Source organism: Pleuronectes platessa, chromosome 20 (genome assembly GCF_947347685.1).
Source record: "Pleuronectes platessa chromosome 20, fPlePla1.1, whole genome shotgun sequence".
NCBI lineage: Eukaryota > Metazoa > Chordata > Actinopteri > Pleuronectiformes > Pleuronectidae > Pleuronectes > Pleuronectes platessa.
This window is the reverse complement of record NC_070645.1, coordinates 8,264,406-8,285,154: the sequence shown is the minus strand read 5'-3', so window position 1 is coordinate 8,285,154 and position 20,749 is coordinate 8,264,406. Positions and strand designations below refer to the sequence as shown.

Below are 20,749 nucleotides of genomic sequence, written 5' to 3'. Positions count from 1 at the left end.
AATGGCACTTTGCATTAATATGAGCCCCCCCCCCCTCTTTCTCTCTCTGGCTGTAGATTGCAGACGTGTCAGTGGAGGTGGCCACGGTGGACCACACTCTGCACAAGCTCCGCAGGAAGTACAGGAAGACCAGACGGAAGCCCAAGGGACTCCAGAGGCTGTTGGCCCGCCTGCTGAACGTCCCCCACCTGACTCTCATCATAGCGGCGGTGGTGTTTGTGGTGGTGGTGATCATATGGTCCCTGCTGTGGGTCTTCATATGTAGGTGAAAGGATTCTTATACTTAAAAATGAGTAAATCAATATCTTAACAATTATAATATTGTGTTTTTACCTGTTAGGAGTCAACTCTTGGTCTAGAGCAGACCTGTATGTCCCATGTTGTTGTGGTGTTTCTGTGCTATTTTGATTCTGCACCATATGATCCACATTATGAAATGTATTTCCTCAGTCCGCAGGGAAAGCAACAGCGTAGCGTACTTTGCCGGGATGTTCCGTCTCGCTAAAGTGGAGTTTATCCCCGAATACCGGCAGGCTGAGTCCCACGAGTTTGTGTCCATGGCAAACAAAATACAACATGTGGTATGGATCGGTGTAGCCTTGTTATTCACGGGAAGGTGAGTCATCTCTGGGAGTCTTAGCGTTAATTGCTGGTGTCTCATAGGTGAGCAACGTGTACAAGATGTCCTCAGTGGCCCGACTCTACAAGCAAGCTGTGATTTCAGACCTCAGGTACAGTGAGTGTGTTAGTCATCATCTGAAAGCAAAGAGGGCCCCAGCTGATGATTAGTGTTTCTGGCGTGTGATTCTAAATTCAAGCATCATCATTTTGAAGGAATGGTGTATTTCTCTGCCAAGGCCCTTCAATCCCCCTTAGATTAAATCGAGCTGCACAAGTTTTTATACAGTCACAGATATAAGTCTCAGAAATATGCTAATTGTTTTTTAAAGGCTTTTTTTCCCCATTATTCCCTGTATTTTTTTAAAACACACATATCACAATGTTAAAGCAATTAAAAATAAATACCTGGATCCATCCCCTGATCCAGATCAACACCAGAACTGAATGGTTTGGTATCTTGACCCATTCTGCATCCTTCCACCTTGTTTTGTAGAAGTCCACGCAGTTGTTTTTGTGTAATTTTGCTGTCATTAAAACTGACAGGGTAGAAACATTTACAACACACAATGCACACTTTTAAAGGTTCAGTATAGCTGTCTTTCCCCCTGACCAGTAACACTAAAGATGGCGTGCTGGTGCATTTCTGGATGGTGTTCGTGGTCCCTCAACTGAGGAGCGCTGCCGTGTGCGAGGAGTGTGTGGGCGTCATCTTCAGGGACTCCGTCCACACCAGCCTCAGGAACAGGACGTCTGTCGGCTACTTACTGAGTCTTCCGGTGGACATAGACTCCATCCTCATCAATGGTACGTCTGTAATTCGGTCCACGTGTTCTCAGTGTGTTCACCAATGCAGAGACTGATTGTTGTGTCCCCCTGAAGCTGTCCAGCGCTCGGACTACTCAACAAATGCTGGAGGTAGATGGAAACCTTTCATTCAGATAAATAAAGGCTCTGGTGCTTTTGTTTTCCAATGAGTAAGTTTTGTGTCTTTCCTCCAAGCCGGCTCACAGTGTGTGGATAAGATGCATGCCAACCATCCCGGGGGCAGGGTCCCTCTGAACGTCTTTTCATCGTGGGGGGGTGTGAGCTGCCACGTGAAGCTCACAGTCGTCCCGGGTTCCCTCGTCCGTCTGACCATCACCTCGTTCCTCATTGAGCCCAGCGACTGCGTGCAGGACGCCCTGACCGTGTACGATGCTCTGCTGCCCATGAGAGGGCGCATTCTGCTCAGGTGAGTGTGGAGTTCCCAGTGGATCACAGGGCCTCACAGCCTCTTCTGACAAATGGCACAAGCTGTTTCCCACATTTCTCTTTATATCTCTGAGTTTAATTCATAGATTTGACATGTAGTGAGGTGTGTGTCTGTGCTGCAGGCTGTGTGAGCCAGTGTCCGCCGCCTTGTCCCTCGTCTCTACCTCCAACGTCATGCTGCTGTCCTTCAGAATGACCAAAGGCAACAAGACCTTCAGAGGACACTTTGAGGCCATCACAGAAGAAAGTAAGACACATTTACCCCAATCTTTTTCAGCTCATGTCCACATACTGTGTCCAGAAGCTAAATGTAAATGTGATCCTTTTTGACAGATTTAATTTGTCTATGAGTTGTAGGCAGTTGGATCAAAGCATTACACCCCCCAGGACTATGTTTTTGTGTTCTTTTTTTTTTTCTGTGTTAGTTAGCAGGATTGCGCTCACACTTATCTTACAGGCTCTTCTAAGAACTAAGAACCTTTATACATAAAAGTGCTGTGTAACATAAAGTACTGTCTGAAGTATAATCCCTCCCTCTGTGTCTGTCTCTCAGTTTGCATGTCTCAAATTGAGACCCAGCTCGAGCCTGACGTCCCTGGTCACATCTACAGCCCCTTCTACCCCAGCCTGCTGCCCCCTCAGTGCTCCTGCACCTGGAGGTTTGAGGTACATCACACATTCACACACACACACATATATATATATATAAATAATGTATAATATGACTGTCGTTCAATGGCTTTTATTGATTGTTTCTCTTTATATTTTATTCCAGACCTCTGATCGTGCTTTAGGAGTCGCTCTGCAGTTTCAGAACTACATACTGAAACCAAAGGGCATGAAGGGCTGTGACTACGGCTGGTGGAAAGTCAATGAAATCATGTATGTGTGTAAAACTATACTATTTAGTCTTATAGGAAAAGTTTTTGTTATCTTATATAATATATTGTTTTCCTAAGTTTGAAGAATCAAATCGAGGCAAAGTCAACTACCAGTCAAGATATATTTACATAGTTAGGGCCCGAGCACTGACAGGCACTGACAGACAGTGAGGCCCTATTGAAATTGTAAGGATTGTTATAATTATTATTATTATTATTATAATTCAGGCAGATTAATTGGCTTTTTGAGGACTTTAACATGCTTAAATTCTTACCAAAATTTGCAGAAAGTTTAAGTAAGAATATGGCCAAAAATTGACACTAAATGCAAAATACGAGACTTCCTGTTGCGTTTTTAAATTGCACCTGTAGACTTTTTGTTTGTCTGGTCATGATACACATGTGTATTGATTTTTGTGAAGATCGGTCAGAATAATTTATAATATTTAATAATAATAATAATCCTTACAATTTCACTGTCTGTCAGTTCCTGTCAGTGGTCGGGCCCTACAAAATAAAATAAAATAAATTAAATTTTTTAGGGCCTGACCACTGACAGGAACTGACAGACTATTGAAATTGTAAGGATTATTATTATTATTATTATATATTATAAATCATTCTTACCAACATGTAAGGGAACGTGTTCACATTGACCGATCTTCAGAAAAATCAATACACATTTGTATCATGACCGGACAAACAAAAAAGTCTATTGGTACAATTTGAAAAACGCAACAGGAAGCCTACTATTTTGCATTTAGTGACCATTTTGGCCATATTACACATTGTAACTTTGAGGTACTTGTTTTAAATTTTATGATTTACTGCAGCCTGCGTCATCCTGTCAGGGTTTTCTGATGGTTGCTCTCTTCCCACAGTTTCTGCGGCAGCTACGTGGGACACCGCACGGTGTTTCGAATCACCGACCACAGCCCGGAGGTGGAGTTTCGCTGCAGCTCACGCAACTCTGCTCAGCCGTTTCAGGCGTCATACAGCAGCTACAACATCAGCCGACGTAAGCGCCGCAGCACCAGAGCGTGATTCACTGCAATGTGTAGGTGTAGGAAATTGCCGCAGCTGTTTTCATTGTGCCTCACGGTGGATGTGAGTCAACGACTTTGTTCTCGGAGTGGACTCCCACAATCGTAATGGGCCTCGCTGTTTTCTTCCAGCCTGTCCAGAGAGCCACTTCCTGTGCTCCACTGGTCTGTGTGTGGAGAAGAGTCGACGCTGTGACGGCCTGGACGACTGCCAGGACGAGAGCGACGAGGTCTTCTGCTGTACGTCACTTAACACTATGAGTAGTTTTCCATTTTGATTGCTTGTGTCGGACGATGCATCTTAATGGAGTGAACATTTATGCAAAAAGTCACATGATGGAGGAATGATGCATGTTTTGGCAGCGAGGCCCACGATGGAATGTGGCGGCAAAAGTCCTCCACATCCTCTGTTTGTGTGCAACGGGGAGACCGACTGCACCGATGGAAGGGATGAGATCAACTGCACTCAGGGTTTGGATATTCACACTTCAGTTAAAAAACAGAACTGTGTACTTCACTCCGTGCTACTGACTGCGACGTGTTGTCTGTTTGTCTCAGAAACCCCCTGCTCTGCGATCCGGTACCAGTGCAGCAGTGGCGTCTGCATCCTGAAGAAGAACGCTAAATGCGATGGAGTTCATGACTGTCGGGACGGCAGTGATGAGGCCGACTGTGGTGAGGCTCCTGCTTCAGCTGAAGAGAAAAGACATGTTTCACACAACATTTTCACCTTCACCCTTCCACATCAGGTTGTGCAGTACAGAGGCGCACAACTGTAGCAAGTATAGGATTTTGGAAAACCAGTTCCCTAAAAGTCAGGATCTATCAATATACAGAACTAGAATAGCTCTCTAGTTCATACCACCTTTTTATCATCCCCCAAATTATTCACCTTACTATTCTCTCAGAGTTGTTCCACGTCCAGATCAAACATGATATATCAGGTTAACGTAAACCATGATCACACACAATTGGTCTGGTCCCACCTGAGTTGTCTGTTCTTCATCAAGCGTTTCTTTCCCAGTGATCACGCAACCGCGACACTGTCCGTTCTCTTCCAGAACCCTCAATGTGGGCTCATGAGAAAGTAGTGGTCATTTTATAATCCACTGGGCAGCGAGCTCCAAACCTGCTGACCTGCAGCGCTGAGGTGACCCCCCCGTCCCCCCCCCCCCCCCCCCCCTGTAATAGCTCTCTCTCTCTCTCTCTGTTTGATGTTATTTTATCAAGATGAGGAGTCTAGGTGACGGGAACAGGCCGCCCTTTGATCGCTCGCTGATACTGAGCAGATGTGTGTGTGTGTGTGTGTTTCTGTGTGTGCACTTGAACACACGCGTGCATCGAGGACACTATTTTTTAATAAGGCAGCAGCAGATCCATCGTTCGTGGCGAAGACTCAGCGTGTCAGCGTAGGTGGTTAGTGAAGCTGTACAAACACACACTCAAGACTGTGGACTCACACCGACACATGCACACTGTGGTAACTTGGTGCTCACAACTCTCACTGGGGTGCTTGACTATAATGTATGTGTCGGTTTACAACTGTGCAAACATACAACCTGTATGTTGGTTTACATTAGAACCAGTATAACAACAAACTCCATCCCTGTGTGCTCCTCAGCCTGTGGTCGTCCGACCCCGGTAAAGAAGGTGGGTTCCTCCTCGGGCCCTGAACGCATCGTGGGTGGCGATAACTCCGTGGAAGGGGAGTGGCCGTGGCAGGTCAGCCTCCACTACTCTGGTAACCTTTACTGTGGCGCCTCTGTCCTCTCCTCTAATTGGCTCATCTCAGCTGCACACTGCTTCAGCAAAGAAAGGTCAGTGACCGTCGCTGCTGATCGGTAACATACTCTTTGACATATGAATCCACGAAAACACACATCGAAGGTGAACACACGTTTTTAGGATGTGAAAGGAAAGTTTTGTTCCAAAGAAATGTGTCTTATTTACTTTTGTGAGTGTGACCCATCAAATTGATCCTGTTTTTACTGGTGTCCAGAGCCACAGGTTGGGAACCACTGTGCAGAATTATACCTAATATTAAAATGACTTTATATTAAGTTTGTAGCTCATATATGTTTTAATCTAATAATCCCCAGTAATAATAGTTGTGACCTTATTAAGGAATCCAGATGAAATTCTGTTTTTATTTTGATCTGTAAACGTCTTTTGAAATACAAATTAAAGTTACAAGACTGACTCACTGTATTGATTTCATAAACTAACCTGTTACCTGCTGGACATATCATGCCTATTATTATCTATTTTTCTCAATCCAGTATAATTTAGAAAACATTCTCCTTCGGCATCTTTGACCTCTGACCTCTGACTCTGCAGGCTGTCAGACCCGCGTCACTGGAGCGCTCATCTGGGCATGCTGACGCAGGGCGGTGCCAAACACGTGGCGGAGATCCAGCGGATTGTGGTGCACGAGTATTACAACGCGTACACGTTTGACTATGACATCGCCCTCCTGCAGCTGAAGAAGCCCTGGCCCTCCTCCCTGGGCGCGCTGGTCCAGCCCGTGTGTCTGCCGCCCACCTCCCACACGGTCACCAAGAGCCACCGCTGCTGGGTCACCGGGTGGGGGTACCGCTCGGAGGAGGGTGAGCAGTAACTCGGAAATGACTCAGTTCCATTCAAACCTTAAAAATACCTAAAATCCACAATGGAACTGCACAATCAACGATCTCTACTTCTTAATTTGTCATTGTATGATACCACATTTGTTTATTTGCGGTAGGGTGACAGAGATTCTCTTTCGGCTTATCGGCTCCTGCGCTCTTTATGAGCATGACTCATGTCCATGTGTTGCTCTCTTGCAGACAAGGTGCTGCCGTCAGTCCTGCAGAAAGCAGAGGTTTCCATAATGAGTCAGACCGAGTGTAAGAAGAGCTACGGCCCCGTGTCGTCCCGCATGCTGTGTGCCGGGGTCCCCTCCGGAGAGAGGGACGCCTGTCGGGTGAGCTCCCATCTGACTCAGTGGATTCCTATACCTGCATGTGAACAGTAGAGCGGCCATTTGCTGTTTTCTACCTTCATTAACTGTATGCTTTGTGTTTCAGGGGGATTCTGGGGGCCCTCTGTCCTGTCAGGCGCCGGGCGGGGGTCGCTGGTTCCTCGTTGGTATCGTCAGCTGGGGGGCGGGCTGTGGGCGACCCAACCTGCCTGGCGTCTACACCAGGGTCAACAAGTTCACCTCTTGGATCTACAGCCATATCAGCTGACATGAGGCAACTCAGCAGCCACCGGCAGCAGATGTTTAAATATTCTGTTGCTCACATTAAAAAATAAGACACAGTACAATGTGTGTGTGTGGGTTTTTTACTTTCTCTCAGGTTAACAACAATGTTTGCCCTTGGGTGAAACTCCAAGGTGATGTTGAGGAGAAATGTCCTCCTTAATCTAGAAAGGCCTGGAAAGGTTTTTATCCGGTCTTTGACTCTTTTTCATCAAAAGACTGAGATTGTAAATTCTCTTCCAGTGTAATTAGGGACATATTCGATGCCAGATTTTTGCCATTGCAGGTCTTGTCTTGCTTTACGCCCCAGTGGAGCATCCAAGGGCACGGCAGCCAAGCTCTGATAGTAAAACCTCGCACACGTTTGCCCCTCAAACACTCTTTTGTCCCTCCGAGCTGAACTCCTGCGTACACACAGAGGAAGTTTGCCCACAATATCTGTGCCACGGATGGTTGTGGGGATTGTACCCTTTCATAGTGCTCCCATTGTCCCCCGCACTGCATTCTGGGGCTCCGTGTGACACCTGCCGCCCAGTTCAGGTAAACTGGAGGCGGTGAATACCGGCCGCAGCCGAGCCACTCAGGTCGGATTTCTGTGCTTTTTTTTACCTTTTCAAAGGAAGCGACAGTGGGGGTTTCCTCTCTCCCTCTCTCTCCCTCTCTCCATCGTTTCTATGCCTGAGGTATTGTTGCATATCGCCTCTCCGGAGCTAAACGGGACAGTGCTATGAGGACTCATCCCAAAAGCCAGACTTGTGAAGTGTACTACGTCTCTGGGCATGGACACTCCGGCTGCTCTGCTGCAAAGGTAAGCCATCCCTCTTTCCACTGTGCAGGACTTTGGCTCCTGCAGGAACTCTTTTCTCAAATTTACCCCGACCATCTCTCCAAAGTAGAATTTCGAAACATTTTATTTTTCACAACAGGTTGCATGCTTAATGTTCAAAGCCTGTCAAAACATAGTCATCCTCGCCTGCAGAAAATGCGTCTCTAGGGAGTCAGGGGCCTGGTTCTCGTGAATGTCCATGCCACTTGATTGAGTGCTGACACCGCAGGGCCAGGCCGTGGGAAAGCAGACCCCTCTAGCCACGCTTTGTCTGCTCCCCCGAGGAATCCTGCCAAGCCCTCAATGTTTAAGGAGATCCTTTCAGCTCAAAGATGTTCACCGCTGCTCTCAGTAAATCAGCGCCCGCTCAGTCATAAAATCTATGGCTCATTGATTTTGGCAGATAGGCTGCGTTGTCTTTATTGCTCCTCTGCTTCGGTCAAATAGAAATAAAATCCAGACAATTACAAGCAACTTGAGCACAGGCATAAAACAGCCGGTATGATATTTGAGTCATGTTGTTGTCTCTGGTAGGGAGAGGGGGAGTTGAAGGGGCCCACCCAGTCGCCGAGCCCCCCCACGAAGCCTGAGGATGGAGCAGAGCAGAGGGCGGAGGGGGGGCGAGCTCCGGCCTGTGGCTCCTGGAGGAGGTGGATGTTGGGTCTCCTGCCTTTCTTTCCCTTCACAGCTGCCATTGCACTGACCCTCCACTACTTAACATGTGAGTAGTTTTCTCCTCTGTCCTCACAGACGTGTTTATGATGACTTGAGTCACACGGTTTCTCAAATCTCTATCTCCTCCTCCTCCTCAGCGCCGCCATCCTCTGTGTTCTTCATCGGCGGCAGCATGGAGTTCCCAAACCTGAGCTTCTCCTCAGATCTGACTGACTCCACCTCCCCGCAGTTCCGCCTGCAGGCTCAGGCTTTGAACCATTATGTAAGTGGAGCTGTGGTCCTGTCCGTCACTGCCTCCCCCCCCCTCTGAATGACACTGTAGAGTTCTGCTTGACCTTCCGTCTCCAGGCTGAGGCTGATGTCCCTGCTCAAACATTAATATGATTATGAGGCTACATGTGTTTTTATCCTGCCCTCCTCTCTCCTCCATCTTTGCATTCTTATTCTGTTGCTTTACCTCCTCATCTGCTTTGTCCACCTTTATCTATCTCCCTTGTTTCTTCCCTGCACACCACTTTCCTGTCTTCTGTTCTTCTCCCTGTCGGTGTTAAATGTAAAGCTGAAACAGGAGCCGGGCACAGTGTTTGTGCGAGTACCCAGGAGCCCCAGGGACTGGGCCCTTTCAGGGCCGAGGACAAGCCCGGCATTTGTGAGCCCAGCTAGGCCCAGGCAGCAAGAGTGAGAGGAAGAGCAGGCCTTCAATAAAAACATTGTCTGTGTAGCTTTCACACAATCAGCCGCTCTGTGCACGACGGAGAGCAGGGGGAACCTCGGGTTGACGCTGGAGGTGAGAGGGAGAGACAGGGCAGTAGGGCATGCAGGGATGACAGATGGACTGAGGGTCGGACAGAGATATGAGACGTGGAATTTGGCTTTTTGAAGCAGACGCTCGGATGCACAGCAGCACATTCTTGCTCAGCAGTTGGGAAATGGGGACTTGATTAGTGGAAGCTGTGAGGTGGTTGTTGAGGGGTCATAGTCACTGTGCAGCGTTAAAAAGAACAGGAGCCCAGGAGCCCATACCGCTCAGGTCCTCACCTGGACACAGTCAGCAGTTAGAAACACAATGGAGCTCTGTGCTGCTCAAAGTCAACATACACACATGCAGACTCTGACACACACACACACTCACACACACTTGTTATTGTTGAACTCCGGCTGCATGTTCGGACTGGTGTGTTCATTTTGTCTTTTTTTTCCATTTCCAGTTGTCAGATCTCTACGAGTCGTCTCCGTGGAGCTCTCACTACCGGCGCTCAGGGATCACCGCCTTCAGGTGAGCTGCATCACAGCAAAACCCACAGAAACCAAAACCCACATTAAGAACATGAATGAGACAATATCCTGCCCAGCTCTGTGTGTCCATGAGTTCAGAGTTCACCCTTTGTGTGACAGTGAAGGAGCAGAGGGGCTCAATGTCTTCTACTGGAGTCAGTTCTACGCCCCGGACGATGTGGCCGTGGCCATCCGGATGTCCAGCCCGGAGAAGCTGCAGCGCCGGCTCCCCGGCAGAAACAAGGTGCAGCGCTACAGCCGCAATGAGCAGCGCTACTACATGGAGCAGGATGAGGACATGCTCCACCTACTGGGTAGAGGCTCTCACTGTCTTCTGCATGCACATCAGCCACAAACATGTAGACACAACATGTTTTCATATATACTATCTAACATATAGATATTACTTAAGGACTATTTAATAACTCTACTTATGTTTAACACACTATACCATTTCAAATACAAACTTGGTTTGAAAACGAATAATTAACAGAAAATTCTTAATAATCATTTCACCCATGTTTTATTAATATCTTTAAAGAACTCGTTTTTAGTGTATTAATATGGACTGATACTGACAATATTTTAAACTTAAACTCACAAGGCTCTAGAGGTCTAGAATCAAATATAAACATTAAAAAACAATCAATAAATGTTTAAGTAAGCATTTAGCGTGTGTGTGTGTGTGTGTGTGTGTGTGTGTGTGTGTGTGTGTGTGTGTGTGTGTGTGTGTGTGTGTGTGTGTGTGTGTGTGTGTGTGTGTGTGTGTGTGTGTGTTCGTTCGTGCAGGTTTGGACCCTGATGACTTTGAATCAGATGAAAAATCAGACAAGATAAAGAATCCCCACAGCCTGCAGAGTGGGAAGTGGCAGCTCGGCTTCCAAGGTGAGAGGAGCACGTCTCTGTCTGGATATAGAACATCCTGTCTTTCTTACAAGGTGGTGAATTTATGAATTGAAGCATTGAACCAATCCTGCACGGTTGTTTTCTGTATTGCTGCCATTGGAGTTCCCTCTGTAGTGAATTTAGACTTTACTTTAAATTTCATGAGGGTAAACTGTAAGGTTGTCTGGTCTGAATCCAATAAGCCCACATCAAAGTGTGCTTGACTCAATGGGAGACAAATTAAAGGGGAAGCAAAAACGTCCTAGTTGGAGGTATTAAGATAAATATCTGGTGTTCATCCCTCCACTTGGGCTCCATCTGTGTTCTTTTCTGGAGCTTTGTTGTTTCCTAAAATCTAACTAAGACACTGTTTGTGTACACTAATGTGATCCACACAAACATTATAATATTAAAATATCCACATCACTCCTCCCCAGCAATGTCCTTTGACCTCTACGCCAAATTCGGCAACAACCGCACGCTGAGCCTCGTGAGTCCCAAGAAGCCGTACTACCAGTGGCGGCTTCGCGTGCCGTCGGGTCACGTGGTGCGGCTGGTCATCCTCACCCTGCATGGTGCCACGCCAGGAAGCTGCACCGCCCACAAGCTCTCGGCCTACGACTTCCTGCTTCCTTTACAGAACAAGATCATTGCCAGGTAAAGAGAGTTTATGGTCTTTTTTGTTTCCCCTTCAGCATATTTTAATCGTCTGAATAGATGTAAATGACCTTGCATTAGAGGTCAGAGGTTAACGCTTTCAGATGTGTATATGTGTATCTGTGGCTGGATGTGATGCATGTACCTGTCTCAGGTGGTGTGGACTGCCTGTCTTGGGTTCGTCTCCGGTCATGAGGCTGACGTCCTCTGGGAACGTCATGTTAGTCACCTTCTCCTTCAGCCGACAGAGAGATGGAGCGATATTCAAAGCATACTTCCAGGCCATCCCGAAAGCAGGTCAGAGTCCGATACAAATCTTATTTCTCCTGTGTTGCTGCCTTCATACTGGAATTACTTCGTTGTAATGATACATCATACGTGGACTTAAGTTGCCTTGGTGTTGTTGTGTCTTTATCTATGTCTTATCTTCTCCCCCTGCAGGGTGCGGAGGATCTCTTTCCTCTTGGAACGGCTCCATTTCCTCGCCCTACTACCCTTCCTATTACCCTCCTAATATAGACTGTGTCTGGACTCTACGGGTGAGTTACATGCGCATGTATATATACACATACATCTGAGTGTTTCAGTAACAGTAAAAGAGGAAACTAAAGAATGAAAGAGTGAATCATCCCTCTGTTATTCAGCCTGTCCCCATTCCTGCAGTCTTTATTCATCTTTTTATTTTTTTTAATCAGGCGCCGCTGCCCGGATACCTGATCTCCATCACAATTGTGACGATGGACATTCAGGATTCCCCGACGTCGGACGGATGTGAGAAAGACTGGCTGGACATCGGGGGGGTCAAGTGAGTCATGACTGAACTGTGTGCACGCATACAGGGGTTCGGATCACCCATTCAAACCAGTGCAATTTAGAACAAAATAATAATACTTATGTGTTTTATCTCACAGTTGTAGTAGTCATTCCAGATGTGGTGGCTGCATGTTGGACATAAACTTCTAACTTTCCTGCTGCTCCCTCTCCAGACTGTGTAACCCGGTGTCGGACAGCAGCAGGAAGCGAGTCTACTCCTCTCCACTCTCCCTTCACTTCCGCTCCGATGAATCCCTCACTCATAAGGGCTTCTACCTGCTCTACAGAGCCTTCTCTCCAGAGAGCAGTGAGTGAAACCTTGGTGATTTTTCACCGGTAAACATGGTTGTTGAAACAAATTTAACAATTGACCGATCAAACAATTAAAATGAAGTCTTCTGGCCGTCTGTGTCCAGCTTGTCCTCGTCAGTTTCGCTGTGGAGATGGCCGCTGCGTCCCGCTGAGGAAGGTGTGTGATGGAGTGAAGGACTGCTCCGATGGACGGGACGAGGCTAAATGCTGTAAGAGCTGGACGCTTCCCCCCCCCCCTGTCTTGCCCTCTTTGCTGAAGTCTCAAGTTATTTATCGTCTGTGTAGTTCCCTGCCTCCTTTTAACTGTAAAAGTAAAACTCTTATTTTGAATTTGAGGAAACAAACCTTGTGGCTGACTCCGATTTCCTGTGTGTTTTTGTGTTTTTTGTGTTTCGCTGTCCATGTAGCGTCCTGCAGGCCGTGGGAGGTGATGTGTGCCAACGGCCAGTGCAAACCTCAGAGGAGCCAGTGTTTCAGTCAGGGCCCGTGTGATGACAGCAGCGAGGAGGGCACCTGTGGTGAGCACTGACACCGTGACGCGACACAGGCAAGTGATCCGCTGCAGTTTCAGATCTGAAGTTAATTCCGGTTTGTTCTGTTTCCTCCCGTCAGGAAGTAAATGTTATCACGTATGTCCCAACAAGTTGTGTTTGCCGAAGTCTTCAATGTGTGACGGTGTCATCGACTGCAAAGACCGCAGCGATGAACTCAACTGTACCAGAGCATGTGAGTCATGACATCAGAAACTATTGGTTTCACTGAATAACCAATGTTTTTCGAAATATTTGTTTTATTCATATTTCCACCAAGGAAGTTATGTTTTCACCCCCTTCCACCCTCTGTTTCTTGGTTCGGTAGTAAGATTATGAAATATGGCTCTTGGAAAATCATGAACCGTGGTTGAAGGAATGGATATGAGTCTGTAAAGAACTCATTCAATTCTGGTCGAGATCCGTATCGGAGGGCGTATGGAATGCATTTCACTTTCTTTTTTTTTTTACACGTCTTTTTATTAGTTTTTTCGTTCACATACAGCAATAATTCACACATACAGTGTATACAAAAATTCGTAGAGGTAGAAAATAACAGTAGGATGTCCTACACGATGTATGATAATAACAACAATGAGCTTAAACTGAGCCAGAGCGGCTTCTATGAACCACAATTAACCCTTGACCCTTTCCACCCACTGACAAGAAAAAAGTAAAATAATTGCATAATTAAACCATTACATACTTTACATTACATAAAAAGAAAAAAAGAAAGAAAAAAAAAGAAGATAATTAGTTGTTGAGATAATAGAGAGTAGTAAATAGTACGGAGTTGAGGAGGGGGGGGGGGGCATCTAGTCCCTTTCTGGGTGAATAGTAGTTCTGTTTAAGTACTCTAAATATTTCACTCTTTTTAACATTGTCTGATTGTGAATGTTTTTCTATATTTTACTTGATTTCTCAGAGAATAATTAAAGGTTATTGATTTTAAAGTTCTGGCGTATTAAGGGGACTGATATTTGAGTGTGTGTGATTCGGTGCAGCTTGATTGAATGTAAGGGGACTGTTGGGCCTTCGTGGAAGTTTGTGCTCCTCTGAGGCTCATAGTTATTTAAATTTAAATATCTTTGTTCTTTTTGTATAATTATGGGTTTTTTCTCTCTAGATTTTAAAGGCTGCTCCTCGTCCTCTTACAAATGTGCCAATGGAAAGTGTGTTGGTAAGATCAACCCTGAGTGTGATGGAGTAAAAGACTGTTATGACGGCTCGGATGAAATGCGCTGTAGTAAGTACTCGCCCACCAAATGCAGGTTTAGCACTTATGACTAAAGAGGAAATTCCTCTGACCTCCCTTGCTTTGGTCTCCCTTTCTCTCTGTGTCTCCCTCCTCAGGTTGTGGCACCAGGCCCAGGAAGCGCACTAAGATAGTTGGTGGCTCTGATGCTGGAGCGGGTTCCTGGCCGTGGCAGGTCAGCCTCCAGATGGATCGCTACGGCCACGTCTGTGGAGCCACGCTGGTCTCCAGCCGCTGGCTCATCTCTGCAGCTCACTGCTTCCAGGACTCGGATGCTATTAAGTAAGAAAGATGCCTCATCATGTTAGTCATAAACAGCGTGTGCATACTCTTCATGCATAGTCTGTTCCCAGATACTCAGATCCCCGAGCATGGCGGGCCTACATGGGAATGCGTGTGATGACCGTGGGGAACAACGGAGCAGCCACCAGACAGATCCGGCGAATCCTCCTGCACCCGAAGTACGACCAGTTCACCTCGGACAACGACATCGCCCTCCTGGAGCTCAGCACTCCCGTCTTCTTCAATGACCTGGTGCAGCCTGTGTGCGTCCCCGCCTCCACACACACCTTCTCCACAGGGACCAACTGCTACGTGACAGGCTGGGGGGTCCTCATGGAGGACGGTAGGTCAACAGTATCTGATGTAACTGAAGAGCTAGATCCGAGATATTTACATCCATTCTCCAAAATGTTTCTGTTGTGTGTTTGTGTTGACTGAAGGTGAGCTGGCCTCTCGCTTACAAGAGGCCTCCGTGAAGATCATCAACAGGAACACGTGTAACAAGCTGTATGACGACGCCGTAACTCCCAGAATGCTGTGCGCTGGGAACATGCAGGGAGGGGTGGATGCCTGCCAGGTGAGTGACTGCATTAGTGTTACTGTATGAGGTTTTATTTAAATTCCGGCAACTGTTAAAGCACATTCCCAGGTTTGTTGTGGTGTTATTTTACCTTTCGTCCTTACCACAAAATTCCAAGTGTTACTCAGTTAGTTCCCCAGAGCTTCTTGTGCGTACCACAACCGAGCATGTGTGCATGATGTTGATGTTGAACAGATTTCCAGCAACAGCTGAAGAGGTTGAGCATTTTACAGGAAACGTACTAAAAAAACACAACAGGAATTATGATGTTTAATGAAAAGATGTTTAATAAAAACATATGGTAAAGACAATAAACACGAGCAACTCAGGCAGAGTTTCAAAGAAAGAACTGTACTTGAACGCCTCTTCTTTGAGTGTTAAACTTTGTTGTGTCCCTGTTTGTGTGTCTGTGGCCTCAGGGCGACTCAGGAGGTCCGTTGGTGTGTCTGGAGCGCAGCAGGCGGTGGTTCCTGGCGGGGATCGTGAGCTGGGGCGAGGGCTGCGCGAGGCAAAACCGCCCCGGCGTCTACACGCAGGTGGTGAAGTTCACCGACTGGATCTCTCAGCAGACTAAAGGACAGGTGTGACCGACACGGGCAAGAACGACAGACTTAACACACGGGACGGAGGTTTTCAAACATGGCGTCTATCTGCAGACTGTTTTGGGGAACTTGTTCACTGGAAACACCAGAGGTAGCATCATCTCTACCAACCAGCTCCCTGATCCCTGCTAGCTCAGACCTGGTCTCAACACATCACCACGTTAACCGGATTATTCAATTAACTTGGTTCTGGTCATTGCACGTAATTATTCGACTTTGGTTGGAACTCCTCACTTAGAATACAAACTCAGCAAAACAGATCTATACAGTTATACCTTCTGCACATGAAGGGAAACTTGTTTTGCTCTACAGTTTTCCCCCAGGGTCCCAGACATGTTTTGGTATAAGCAAAAATATTTTGAAGTGCCTTTTACTAATATACGAATCCAAAACGTTCGCTTAAAAAAATGGATACTTCATTTGGTGTAAATCCAGCTTTCTACATGAGGCCTCTGCTGAGCTGCACTTGCCACACGGGCACCTCAGTTATTCTAAACAGAGTCTTCTTTTGCTAAGTAAAAGCAAAACGTCTAAGAAAGGGAAGATGAATCAATATTGAAGTCTGATAAGCTGCTCTGATTTCAGACTAAAGTATTACTTTGAATCTATAAAATGCATGTTACATTCTGCAACTTTAACAGAGTAATGGTACATTTCAAGGCTCCTCAATTGGCTCCAAAGGTCAGGACCCACTCACGTGGAACCACAGCCAGGTTATACTGTGCATGTTTCTATAGCCAATTACCTCCTGTTTTCCTATCGTCTCCACCCTCAGTGATTTTGCTTTCCCAGTTGTTCCCAACAGAGCTGATGTCCACGTCATGTGTCGCTACAAAAACCAGTTCAGTCTTTTTTCTTGAATATGGAACCAGTTCTCCTCCCAAGAGTATGTAACCGTGTGTTCTCGCCCTCATCTCCATTCCTCCATGTACTGTATATGTGTTCACGACTCTCTGCACGTGTTGTTTCTGTACTGTGTGTGTATGTGTGTGCATTTTTATATCATGCGTTTATCGGAGACGTAGCCTCGTGTTAAATATATCCTGTAGTGAATAATCCCACAGTAGGAGGTGGTAATATATTTTGCATTTGAGATTCACTGTGACGTGTTAATTTATCTCTATGGTGCCTCGTCTCCTCTGTACCTTGTGCTCAGTGACAAGCCGGATCACAGCTGCTCTAAAAACCGCGATGCAGTGGATTCTGGAGGAATAAATAAGATCATCAAGTGAAAAAACCGTTTCAGACATTTCATCCACTCTTCTCCCTCCTCTCATTCAGCTCTGATCGCCACCCAGTGGCCAGTCTGTGCCACAGCCTTTCTCACTGCCCTGAGGAGGGAGTGATGCACCTTCCTTCCACAGGGCTGCTCAAAGATATCACATTACATTCCCTGGAATTAAAGACACTACTTCCTTCTCAGCAGGTCGGAAGTGTGTTTCTCATCCAAACCTTTACACTCGCTGTATTTTTATTTTAACATTTTTTTACTTTGGATGAGGAAGTCCTGCTTCACCTGTAATTGAAGCTTTTAACTGATAAGAGAATGATGTTACCGTAGCTTTTATCCATATTTGGTATGAGCTACCTGTCCTCTGGTGGTGTAGTTGTGGAATGTGGTCCCTGCTCTTGTTCAGATACTTATTAATTTTGGCAGTTGAGCCAGAGATGAGAACCGTGAGAGGCATGTTGTTGATCAGGACCCCACCCATTCACATCGGTGCCTACGTGCTGATCATCCCGTATACCGAACCAGGGAATGAGATTTACGCACAGACTTGCTCAGTGCGCATCCTCTGATATGTGGTGCATATCTCACCCAGATCGTAGAACTATTGTCAGATAGAGCTTCCTGCATAAAAACTTCTTCACAACTTCTTCACAACTTCTTCACAACTGGTCTACAAGGCTAATTTGGGTCCTACAATATTCCTTCAACAACACCTCACTGGTAGATTGGTTGGTCACTGGGAGGGAGCTAAATGGGACCGCTGTTACGCGCCAGGGGTGTGTCAGTGGACGTCACGGAAGTCCACTATCCGGTGGCTGCACTGTGGGAACTGTATAAATCTGCACCGCTATCCCACTAACCGATGGGAAAAAGTTGCATTGGATACAGGCGCGGTGTCCTGTTGCGTGATCTCACGCAGCTCTCCTCAGGAAACCAACCACCACCTCCACGCAGCGACCATCAGCCAGGCGCGCGGTGCCTCCTGTAGTCTGCTCTTTGGGGACGAAGAAAACAGCAGGAATAAAAACTTGTGTCCCATTTCATATTCGAAAACTGCACCGGAGTCAGCAGACATGATGAACTGCATTCTCCTCTGCCTGCTTAGTGGATTGTTTGGCGTTTTGGCAAAGGGTGAGTAACAGGTTTGCTTCTGCTTCTGCACTTGGCGCACAGGACACCTGCTGCTGAGATTAGAGCTCATGTTCACAGATTTAAAAGTTCTGTTGGTATTTGAAGTTCTCAGTGAGTTTAAAACCTAAGAGGAAATTGGGCTTTTTGCAACTTCAAGGGAAAAAGCCACTGAGGCACGACTTCGCAGATATTTCCCATAAAGAGGGGGTGCTTTTACGCACGGGTTCTTTTTAAAAAAAGACTAATCTCCATCATCAGGACACAACAGTCAGTTTTTTCTTTGGTAAAAAACAAACAAAAGACGCACAAATCCCTATCTTGCTGTAGCCGTCTGTTGTGTTCGCTCATAAATCGCTCTGATAAGTGGTCGGTGCCCGCGTGTGTCTGACGCTTTTCTCCTTGTAAACCTGTTGGCACCGAGTGCAGAGAGGCAGATAAGCGGTATCCTGCAGCACACTTGTTTGGATAACGCGGACCTCTGTGACCGGGCTCCTTGTGCGCTTGGCCCCGGTTGAATGGACGCACGCAGGGCGTTGTTTCCTGAGACTGATGAGTTTGTCAAATGGAAGTTCTGATAGAAGTGAACGAGGGGTCACGACCAACTGAGGGAGGATATCCAGTGAGAAGGAACCAGGGTTAATATGTGTTTATAAAGCGGTCGGCGGGTTGTCTTTGTGCGCCCAGATCCATGTGGTGTTATTGCTCATTTGTTGCAGCAAAAGTAAAAACTAACTTTATATGTAGAATCCATTCCATATCTGTAAATAAAAATGATCAAATCTAAAAGATTAGTGTTGCTTAAGTATTTATCTAAAACTTTTCCCCCCAAACAAACAAACTGAAAGCAATTGTCTCCTGTTGTTACAAAAAGCAGTTTCATTCAATATTATAAATGTTTACTAATCATCTTGTACAAGTCAAACTTTGAGATTTTTGGGGTGCACTGATTTCAAACTTGAAAAACAAGAATAATCAACATATATTATGTTATGACTGATGATTATCATTGGTCTAATGTAATGTATTCAGAAGTTAATTCACATTCATATTCATTCACATGCATCTCAATGTCTTTGTCAAAGATCTACATATTTCTAAGAAAAAAATACCAATAGAAATTGTGAAATATATTCAATTCACTAAATACTTTTTTATGTCTTGTCACATTTGTTCCTCGATAATGCAGAAAATGTATGATATAATAGATGGATGCTCTAATTTCACTTTTGTGTGAATAATAGTGTTTTAGTTATGTGAACATTGATACCTAACATCTCTTTATGCAGCCAAATGTTTCTTCCAAACTTCCCGATAAGTCAGTAGAAGGGATTTAATGATGAGTTAGTGAAAACCTGTTACAAGACTATAAATCCTATTGTCTTGGGGACGTTGCAGACATGTCCTGGATTATTTGTAAATTGGGTTTTTATCTACTTCACAGCTTGTTGAAAAAGCCCCAAAAGGCGCGGAGGAGATCCCTCACTTCCCTCACTGTGTGTTAGTTTGTGTGTGTGAGTGGTGTGTGTGGGTGTGTGTGTGCGCTTGTGTGAGTGTCTGTGTGTGTGTGTGTGTGCGTGTGTGTCTCTTGCCCACTCGCACACCGTCAAATCCAAGGAAACCGTATAGGAAGTGCTAGTAGTGTGAGTAATGCTAGATCGGCTCAATGGGTCCTCCACTGGGAACAATGATGCTGAGAGTGAATGGGAATAATGGACTTTAGTGATAAACTCACTAAGTGATTGAACTCCTCACAGGGCCGAGGGGGTGGTGGTGTTTTGAGGAGCGCTGGTAAACTTTGTAACGAGCGGTCAGAGTGAAGGACGGATTTCCCTGAATGATGTTTCCGCTGTTGTTTGGAGGAAGGAAGGGCGGACGGACAGCCATCTTTATCTCTCATTAATAAACCCTCGGCGATGGAGTGGAGAAATGCCATGGCTCGGTAAACAAGAGGGACGCTGCTTACGCATTTCCACACGAGCTGTCAAGTGGCCCGAGCGGGGGTCACAGACACTGTGGCCTGGATGGAGGACGTGCTGCAGCGCCTGAACTCCCTGAGACGGGTTCTTCAGTCAGTCAAAAGCTGGGTTCAGTTTAGTTTGTAGTGGACAGAGTTTACAGGAACTGTTCAAAGTGTTTATGGGCTGGAAAGTGTTTTGTCCTCCAGGATTTCCTCTGAAATTGGTCTCATGTTGAGCTGCACTGATTTGGATTTGGATTAAGCTTGTTGAACTGCTGCCAGTTATATATTTAAATGAAAAGATGCGACAAGCATAACTCTGTATCAAAGCTCCCTTTCACCATATTTACACACATTCTGTCCAGAGATATCCTGACCTTGACCTCTGACCTCACCGGACTGTTTTAAAAACCCTTATCTTATAATTACTATTACAAAACCTGATTCTACACATTCTCATTTGATAACATGATGTTGCCTGTGTTCTGAGTTCTCATATTTTCTTCTGGGTCTGCAGATAAAGAACAGAAAGGGAAATACAGCGTCCCCATCCTGGATGTGAAAACTCATCCGCTGATCCGAAACACCAGCCAAACGCTGCAGCTCGGCTGTAGGTGAGTTTCAGGTAGAATCTCAAAGCAAGATAGATAAATATAAGACACTGGGAAACTGGTTACCACAGCAAGTAATCAATCACATAA

At 46.0% G+C, this 20,749-nt stretch overlaps 2 protein-coding genes across 4 annotated transcripts in view; both read left to right on the top strand.

The window, feature by feature from the left end:
* Positions 1 to 129: 129 nt before the first annotated feature.
* LOC128426181 (uncharacterized) lies at positions 130 to 16,943 on the top strand. The gene is made up of 35 exons (XM_053413051.1): positions 130 to 261; positions 451 to 581; positions 664 to 731; positions 1,235 to 1,425; positions 1,501 to 1,536; positions 1,621 to 1,852; positions 1,995 to 2,119; positions 2,426 to 2,538; positions 2,648 to 2,754; positions 3,635 to 3,771; positions 3,929 to 4,036; positions 4,160 to 4,471; positions 5,418 to 5,613; positions 6,134 to 6,402; positions 6,622 to 6,758; positions 6,862 to 7,018; positions 7,748 to 7,845; positions 8,398 to 8,584; positions 8,676 to 8,800; positions 9,747 to 9,814; positions 9,934 to 10,127; positions 10,630 to 10,698; positions 11,136 to 11,350; positions 11,460 to 11,652; positions 11,797 to 11,894; positions 12,051 to 12,160; positions 12,342 to 12,475; positions 12,585 to 12,689; positions 12,888 to 12,998; positions 13,093 to 13,206; positions 14,137 to 14,256; positions 14,364 to 14,547; positions 14,619 to 14,890; positions 14,988 to 15,124; positions 15,547 to 16,943. The coding sequence occupies exons 2-35, from the start codon at positions 489 to 491 to the stop codon at positions 15,712 to 15,714; spliced, it is 4,983 nt and encodes a 1,660-aa protein (XP_053269026.1). The 5' UTR covers positions 130 to 261; positions 451 to 488; the 3' UTR covers positions 15,715 to 16,943.
* Positions 16,944 to 17,442: 499 nt separating this feature from the next.
* flt1 (fms related receptor tyrosine kinase 1) overlaps positions 17,443 to 20,749 on the top strand; it is a 31,349-nt gene continuing 28,042 nt past the window's right edge. Inside the window, exons 1-2 of one of the 3 annotated variants that reach the window (XM_053412725.1) lie at positions 17,443 to 18,091; positions 20,566 to 20,662. In XM_053412725.1, the coding sequence (XP_053268700.1) occupies positions 18,034 to 18,091; positions 20,566 to 20,662 (155 nt within the window). In that variant the 5' untranslated portion in view covers positions 17,443 to 18,033. The remainder of the gene's footprint in view (positions 18,092 to 20,565; positions 20,663 to 20,749) is intronic. The other 2 variants (XM_053412724.1, XM_053412726.1) reach the window with 2 other exon arrangements.